This window comes from Bos indicus, chromosome 14 (genome assembly GCF_029378745.1).
Source record: "Bos indicus isolate NIAB-ARS_2022 breed Sahiwal x Tharparkar chromosome 14, NIAB-ARS_B.indTharparkar_mat_pri_1.0, whole genome shotgun sequence".
Taxonomy (NCBI): Eukaryota; Metazoa; Chordata; class Mammalia; order Artiodactyla; family Bovidae; genus Bos; species Bos indicus.
Genome location: NC_091773.1, coordinates 10,880,068 through 10,889,098, shown reverse-complemented (window position 1 = coordinate 10,889,098; position 9,031 = coordinate 10,880,068). Strand labels below are relative to the sequence as shown.

Below are 9,031 nucleotides of genomic sequence, written 5' to 3'. Positions count from 1 at the left end.
CCTTACATCCTCTTTATTGGAAGGTGGCTCATGTTATCCCCAAGGCTTTGTCAAGGAGATGACACAAGCTGATCCTCCAAAGACAAGAGCTGCTATTCCTCAGATGAACGTGAGGGAGGAAGGGGATGACAGGCTCAGGGACCAGTGGGGCGCAAGTGTGACAATGAGTGGAACAATCTGAGCAGCACGCAGTTGAGCCTGGCTGGGAGCAGGCTGTGGGTGGCAGAGAGGTGAGCCGGGATTCTATCACGACAGGCTGTGGGCATGGTCATCTGGTACTAGTGAGCCAGAGACATTGATGAATTCTCTGGGATTTTCTCCCAGATAACCCTAACCCTTAACCCAGCATGGGTGGACGAGACAAACTTTAAGCAGCTTCTCGCCATTAGCACACTTTATGGTTAAGATTTATGGTCTTAAAGTAATAATCACATGAAGTTTCCTACCACTAGCGACACTGCGGCCTTCAGTTTCTCCTGGGAAGTCCGTCGTATCCTCTCTCTCCTCCCAGTATTCAGGACCGTTCTTCCCTCCACATACTATTTCAAGTTGCTACCTTCCAGCTCCTGAGAACTGCCCTTCAAGCAAAAGTATAGTTTCCCTTCTGTTGCTACATCCATGCAAGCATACATCAAGGATAAAAGTCAAGTGTGACAAGATTAGTAGGTCTTATCTTTTGGTAAAGAATCTGCCTGCAATGCAGGGTTTGATCCCTGGGTCAGGAAGATCCCCTGGAGAAGGAAATAGCTACCCACTCCAGTATTCTTGCCTGGAGAAACCCATGGACAGAGAAGCCTGGTAGGCCATGGTCCAAAGGGTCACAGAATCAGAAAAGGACTTGGTGGCTAAACCACCACCACCACTAGTCTTGTTGTACTCAGCAAGATTTTAAAAGCAATTACAGTAATAAAAAAATACCCAGCTCTCCCCTAAAAGGGAAAAAATGTACTGTACACATACATTCCAAAAAACACACATAGGGAAAGCTCTAGAGACCTAGAATCAAAACATCAGTAAACCACACCACACTTAGAAAAATGAAAGCTGATTTTTATTTTATCATCAACAGCCATTCTTTAAACATGAACATGCATACGTAATATTCTACGCACACATCACAGTTTTTTAACGTTAGTTAATAAAGGTTAAACACACAACATACATCCTTACAAAAAAAGTCAAAATGCAAACTTAAAACTTTAAACAAAAGTCTTACTAATTTAAAAAAAGTGTGTGTTGGGTACCATTTGTACAACACAGTTAATTTAAACATCTTTATTTTGGCTGCACATGAAAAAAGCGGCAGTAGAAAATAAAGTCATTGAGGGTTTTTAAATAGCAGAATAGGCAGTTTTGCCATGCAGGAGAAGCAATATTAAATATTAGTTTTCAAAAAAAATCCACATTTAAAAATATTTAGTTCAAGTCACAGAATTTTTCTCAGTAGAGACCCCAATGCAATGCATAATTAGCTGCCTTAGATGGCCTGTTTGAAAGGACAATATCCCTTCAGAGTATAACTTTACTGATTTTGGCACAGAAAAGAAGTCTTAAGATCAAGAACATGATTAAAAAAGAGGGAGAGGAACAGAGGAAAGAAATAAAAAGCAAGAGTAAATGAGATAGTAATTGCAATCACTAAAAACTGTGCATTCTCAGTCACTGCAGAATACTGTCTTCTGTCTACAGCAGGTGCTTTTCCAGAACTGTTATTGCAGCATGGATTTAATCTGCTTGGAGGTAGTCTCATCATTCAAATGTTTTGTTGTGTACCTACGAGGGGAAAAACATCCACTTTAGGGGGTTAAAAACACAAACATAACCTGCATCGGGTTCTGTAATTACGGGAAGAGAAACAACGGGCCAGGAGAGCTTGCCTTGTGCGAGAATGCCTTTCAGTCCAGCTCTAGCCCTGTTCAGCCCCTGCTGGCTGATGCTCCTCCTACCTTCAAACAGAATGCCTGTTTTACTCATTTGGAACTAACTACCTCATTGAAAAGGTTTGGTGAGATTCTACAGTACACAATTATCTATAACTTTCCTCTCAAAGGAAAATAGCTGTCCAATATCAAAGGCTGGCAAATTATACCCATGGATCAAATCCAACCTACCATCTACTTCTGTATGGCCTGTGAGCTAAGCATATTTTTACATTTTTAAATGGTTGAGAGAAAAAGTAAAAAAAAAAAAAAAAAAAAAAATAGTATTTCATGGTAATGTGGAAATTCCATCAAATTCAAATCTCAGTGCTTATAACATTTTACTGGAACAGAGCCATGCTGACCCACTTAAGTATCGTCTATGGTCACCTTCCTGCTACAAGGGCAGAGGTGAATAGCTGTGACAGATGCCACAGGGCCTATGAAGCCTAAAATATTTGCTTATTCTCTGGTCCTTTACAAAAACAGTTTGCAAACTCCTGTTCTCCTTTGTATTTAAGACAGTTCACCCTCACATTTTCATCAAGAAAAGGCCAACAGCATCTAAAGAAGTGAAAATAACATAACATATATGTGAAGATGAATGGCATTATTTCACTTTACACATAAACACAAAAGTCCTTTTCTAAGAGCATATGATTTTCTACTGAAAAAACTAATACTATTTAAGAATAAACTTAATAAATTAATAAAGAAGGTAATCATCTAGCACTGAACCTGACTCCCAGCTCTAGTTTTGTTTCTCTTTCTCTTATGATCAAAGAAACTTGGTTCCATTTCTCCATTTGTAAAATACAGACATGGCTCATTGCTTTCTCCTCATTGCATAGTGTCAGTCTGAGGGAACTACATCATTACTATAGAAAAGTATTCAAAACAAACAACTATATATATATATGCAACTATATTATTTAAAACTTGACTCCGAGGAAAAGGATGGAGTGAGCATCTGTAATAAACAAGCTATTCACTTAAAAAAGAAAATAATGCAGCAAAAATGTGTTCTATTTTGTAGAGACCAAAATAACAACACTTGCACAGCACTTTGGGGATTCCAAAATGCTTTCTTAACAGTATCTTCTCTGCTCTGAGTAAAGCATGTTAAGAGCTAGGTTGGTTTAGTTTAAGCAGTGTTTCTCAAAGTACCAACAATATCTACAATACAGAGGGTGCTTATTTATAAAATGAGGTGCCTGCCCCCCCACCCCAGACCTAACGAAGAGACTAGACTCTCTGGAGGTGGTAACCTGGGAATCTGCATTTCCTTTCCATCCAGATGATTCCAGAGCACAATGATTAATCTCAGAGTAAACCTACGGCTTGATAATGCAATATCAAGTATATGGAATTTTAAGAATAAAACCCTGAATCTGAAAATAGACTCCAACATTTATTAGTTGTATCACCTTTAAGTCTCTCAAGAGCTTCAGGTACCTACTGCAGGATGGAGACACCCCCACTGGCCCATACCCACCAGCTACGTCACTGAGCTGTGGTTAAGAGGCAATAAAGCCCCAGACATGAAACTGCATGGTAAACGTACCGTGATATAAAACTGTTACTATTATAACCACTACTACATCGCAACAGGTATACTGATTAACCTCACAAAACCTCCCAGGGGGGGAAATAACAACCGGACACAGAATATGTGTTTCACTCTGAGGAAGAACAGCTCAGAAGTTATTCTCTGCAGCGAACTTTTATTTTCTGACTTCTATCATATTATTTAAAAGGAAACCTACAGCTGCCAGGTGGCTCTTGCCTCACCTGGCAGACAGTGAGTCTTCTCCTCCTTTGTCTCAAACACAGCCTGTTTATGGTGGACGTCAACAGCTTTATACTCACTACCATGGCCCTCCTCTGTCCCACACCAAATTACTTATACACTGTGAAAAACAGAAGTGAACTCTGCATTTTACATTACTGTTGGAAGCACAGTCCCTTCAGGGTAAATAAATGTTACACTAAAACTTCCTAGACCTCTATTATTTCTTACTTTAAGGAAAAAAGAGTTCCCGTCACTTGCTGGCTTTGGAAGAGCCTAACCAATCATTTACCGCGGGCGGCTGCCCCTCTTCAGAGGTCAGGGGCAGAAGCCGGGAGGACCCCATGCCCGAGAGGAGGCGGCCAAGAGGAGTTACCCCACGTCCGAGGTCAGGGGCAAGCGGCTGAGAGGGCCAGGCTGCAACGGCGCAGGAACGGCCGAAAGGAGCTACCCCACGTCCAAGGTCAGGGGCGGCGGCCAGGAGGAGCTACCTCACGTCCAAGGTCAGGGGCGGTGGCCAAGAGGAGCTACCCTGCGTCCGAGGCCAGGGGTGGAGGCCGGGAGGAGCAACCCCACGTCCAAGGACCGACGGCTGCATGGGTGCAGGAGGGCCTAGAGGAGCTATCACACGTTCAAGGTCAGGAGGCGCAGTGGTGAGGAGATACCCCTCGTCCAAGGTAAGAAGCAGCAGCTGCGCTTTGCTGGAGCAGCCGTCAAGAGATACCCCAAGTCCAAGGTAAGAGAAACCCAAGTAAGATGGTAGGTGTTGCAAGAGGACATGGAGGGCAGACACACTGAAACCATACTCACAGAAAACTAGTCAATCTAATCACACTAGGACCACAGCCTTGTCTAACTCAATGAAACTAAGCCATGCCCGTGGGGCCACCCAAGATGGGTGGGTCACGGTGGAGAGGTCTGACAGAATGTGGTCCACTGGAGAAGGGAATGGCCAACCACTTCAGTATTCTTGCCTTGAGAACCCCATGAACAGTATGAAAAGGCAAAATGATAGGATACTGAAAGAGGAACTCCCCAGGTCAGTAGGTGCCCAATATGCTACTGGAGATCAGTGGAGAAATAACTCCAGAAAGAATGAAGGGATGGAGCCAAAGCAAAAAGAATACCCAGCTGTGGATGTGACTGGTAACAAGGTCCGATGCTATAAAGAGCAATACTGCATAGGAACCTGGAATGTCAGGTTCATGAATCAAAGCAAATTGGAAGTGGTCAAACAAGAGATGGCAAGAGTAAACGTCGACATTCTAGGAATCAACAAACTAAAATGGACTGGAATGGGTGAATTTAACTCAGGTGACCATTATATCTACTACTGTGGGCAGGAATCCCTCAGAAGAAATGGAATAGTCACCATGGTCAATAAAAGAGCTCGAAATGCAGTACTTGGATGCAATCTCAGAAAGGACAGAATGATCTCTGTTTGTTTCCAAGGCAAACTATTCAGTATCACAGTAATCCAAGTCTATGCCCCAACCAGTAACACTGAAGAAGCTGAAGTTGAACGGTTCTATGAAGACCTACAAGACCTTTTAGAACTAACACCCAAAAAAGATGTCCTTTTCATTATAGGGGACTGGAATGCAAAAGTAGGAAGTCAAGAAACACCTGGAGTAACAGGCAAATTTGGCCTTGGAATACAGAATGAAGCAGGGCAAAGACTAATAAAGTTTTGCCAAGAAAATGCACTGGTCATAGCAAACACCCTCTTCCAACAACACAAGAGAAGACTCTACACATGGACATCACCAGATGGTCAACACCAAAATCTGACTGATTATATTCTTCTCCAAAGATGGAGAAACTCTATACAGTCAATAAAAACAAGACCAGGAGCTGACTGTGGCTCAGACCATGAACTTCTTATTGTCAAATTCAGACTGAAACTGAAGAAAGTAGGGAAAACCACTAGACCATTCAGGTATGACCTAAATCAAATCCCTTATGATTATACAGTGGAAGTGAGAAATAGATTTAAGGGACTAGATCTGATAGATAGAGTGCCTGACGAACTATGGACTGAGGTTCGTGACGTTGTACAGGAGACAGGGATCAAGACCATCCCCATGGAAAAGAAATGCAAAAAAGCAAAATGGCTGTCTGGGGAGGCCTTACAAATAGCTGTGAAAAGAAGAGAAGCGAAAAGCAAAGGAGAAAAGGAAAGATATAAGCATCTGAATGCAGAGTTCCAAAGAATAGCAAGAAGAGATAAGAAAGCCGGAAAACAACAGAATGGGAAAGACTAGAGATCTCTTCAAGAAAATTAGAGATACCAAGGGAACATTTCATGCAAAGATGGGCTCGATAAAGGACAGAAATGGTATGAATCTAACAGAAGCAGAAGATATTAAGAAGAGGTGGCAAGAATACACAGAAGAACTGTACAAAAAAGATCTTCAAGACCCAGATAATCACAATGATGTGATCACTAACCTAGAGCCAGACATCCTGGAATGTGAAGTCAAGTGAGCCTTAGAAAGCATCACTACGAACAAAGCTAGTGGAGGTGATGGAATTCCAGTTGAGCTATTCCAAATCCTGAAAGATGATGCTGTGAAACTGCTGCACTCAATATGCCAGCAAATTTGGAAAACTCAGCAGTGGCCACAGGACTGGAAAAGGTCATTTTCATTCCAATCCCAAAGAAAGGCAATGCCAAAGAATGCTCAAACTACTGCACAACTGCACTCATCTCAAACACTAGTAAAGTAATGCTCAAAATTCTCCAAGCCAGGCTTCAGCAATACGTGAACCACAAACTTCCAGATGTTCAAGCTGGTTTTAGAAAAGGCAGAGGAACCAGAGACCAAATTGCCAACATCCACTGGATCATGGAAAAAGCAAGAAAGTTCCAGAAAAACATCTATTTCTGCTTTATTTACTAAGCCAAAGCCTTTGACTGTGTGGATAACAATAAACTGTGGAAAATCCTGAAAGAGATGGGAATACCAGACCACCTGACCTGCCTCTTGAGAAATTTGTATGCAGGTCAGGAAGCAACAGTTAGAACTGGACATGGAACAACAGATTGGTTCCAAACAGGAAAAGGAGTACATCAAGGCTGTATATTGTCACCCTGTTTATTTAACTTATATGCAGAGTACATCATGAGAAATGCTGGGCTGGAAGAAGCACAAGCTGGAATCAAGATTGCCAGGAGAAATATCAATAACCTCAGATATGCAGATGATACCACCCTTATGGCAGAAAGTGAAGAGGAACTAAAAAGCCTCTTGATGAAGGTGAAAGAGGAGAATGAAAAAGTTGGCTTAAAACTCAACATTCCGAAAATGAAGATCATGGCATCTGGTCCCATCACTTCATGGGAAATAGATGGGAAAACACGGGAAACAGTGTCAGACTTTATTTTTTTGGGCTCCAAAATCACTGCAGATGGTTGACTGCAGCCATGAAATTAAAAGACGCTTACTCCTTGGAAGGAAAGTTATGACCCACCTAGATAGCATATTGAAAAGCACAGACATTACTTTGCCAACAAAGGTTCGTCTAGTCAAGGCTATGGTTTTTCCTGTGGTCATGTATGGATGTGAGAGTTGGACTATGAAGAAGGCTGAGCGCCGAAGAACTGATGCTTTTGAACTGTGGTGTTGGAGAAGACTCTTGAGAGTCCCTTGGACTGCAAGGAGATCCAACCAGTCCATTGTAAAGGAGATCAGCCCTGGGATTTCTTTGGAAGGAATGATGCTAAAGCTGAAACTCCAGTACTCTGGCCACCTCATGTGAAGAGTTGACCCATTGGAAAAGACTCTGATGCTGGGAGGGATTTGGGGCAGGAAGAAAAGGGGACGCCAGAGGATGAGATGGCTAGATGGCATCACCCACTCGATGGACGTGAGTCTGAGTGAACTCCGGGAGTTGATGATGGACAGGGAGGCTTGGTGTGCTGTGATTCATGGGGTCGCAAAGAGTCAGACATGACTGAGCGACTGAACTGAACTGAACCAATCAGAAAGGAAAGGGCTTGGGAGAGAGCTCAGGCTGACTGCGACATGGGGAATACTCGGAAAGGGATCAAGCTGGAAGAATCACAATACCATAAATATTGATACAATCAGTGGAGAATGGAGAAGTCTCCAGAGTAAAAAATTCAAAGAACTTAAGGTTTCTGATAGGCTTATGGTTGAAACAGTTTGACATAAGGGGTTTTTTTTTTTGTTATATTATGTTCCTTAATCATTCAGGTTTTCACTTAGAATACATCTTCTTTTTATTTATTTTTTAGTTGAAGGATAATTGCTTTACAATGTTGTGCTGGTTTCTTCCAAACAACAATGAGAATCAGTTAACTATACATATACATATATATATATATATCTCCCCTCCCTTTTGAGCCTTCTTCCCACCCCCACCCCCAGAACAGACTATCTTTATTTAGACAGTCACTGCTTACAGAATATTTTTCATCATCTTAATAACATAATTTCATGGTTCCACTCTGCTGAAATGACACAGCCTAGATTCTGCTTAATGATGCACACCAGACGTGACTAAGTGTCTGTTTCGCTCACAAAACATGTGAGGAAGTAATACTATATTGGAAATCAGTTTATCCTATTACGTGAATTACAATGCACTACAATGGCCTATGACTTCAAAAAGTCACTGAATAAACATCTGCACTCACACAGTTTTTGTGTTCAAACACAAAACAATCAAGTAACAAGCAAATCATCTTCTACAGTAGGGAAATGATAACTATCACTTAAATCTCTGTAGTCAAGACTCTATAATGGGTTGAAATTTTCATTTAAAAATAGTCCAGGATTGAAGGAGCTTTAGTAACTAAAGTAAGTAAACAATTTGTTTAGTAACTAAACAACTATGTATAAACCAAGAAGACAGACATCAAATAATGACTAGACTGCTTTATTTTCATTATAAAAACTGCACAAAAGTAATGAAGATCTGTAGTATGAACACAGAAATATAATTATACTATACTAAGGGAAAGTTCAGCTATAAAACAGTTTGTATAATATTACTTTGTAAAAGGTAACTTTTATATAAACCTATGACTATATACAAGTATTTTAAAAAGAAACTCTGGAAGAATATGCATCAAAATGTTTAAAACAAAAAAACAAAAAAAACTTCAAGGGTATATACCAAAATATTAATAGTGGTTTATTTCGAAATAGTGCGGCTTCTATGTTTTCTTCTTAAAATTTTCCTGTTTTCTGAGTTTTATACAATTGCTTTTTATTAAAAAAAAAAACAAAAAAGCAGCCCTTCCTTTGAGGTGGGCAGAAAAGTGAAAGCCACACTCCACAGCAAAGAAATGAAG

The 9,031-nt window shown here is 40.9% G+C and overlaps 1 protein-coding gene across 12 annotated transcripts in view; it reads right to left on the bottom strand.

The window, feature by feature from the left end:
• Positions 1 to 1,029: 1,029 nt before the first annotated feature.
• The window catches only part of CYRIB (CYFIP related Rac1 interactor B), a 148,154-nt gene continuing 140,152 nt past the window's right edge, over positions 1,030 to 9,031 (bottom strand). For all 12 annotated transcript variants that reach the window (XM_070802438.1, XM_070802440.1, XM_070802441.1 and 9 more), the window contains one exon: positions 1,030 to 1,773. In XM_070802438.1, the coding sequence (XP_070658539.1) occupies positions 1,710 to 1,773 (64 nt within the window). In that variant the 3' untranslated portion in view covers positions 1,030 to 1,709. The remainder of the gene's footprint in view (positions 1,774 to 9,031) is intronic.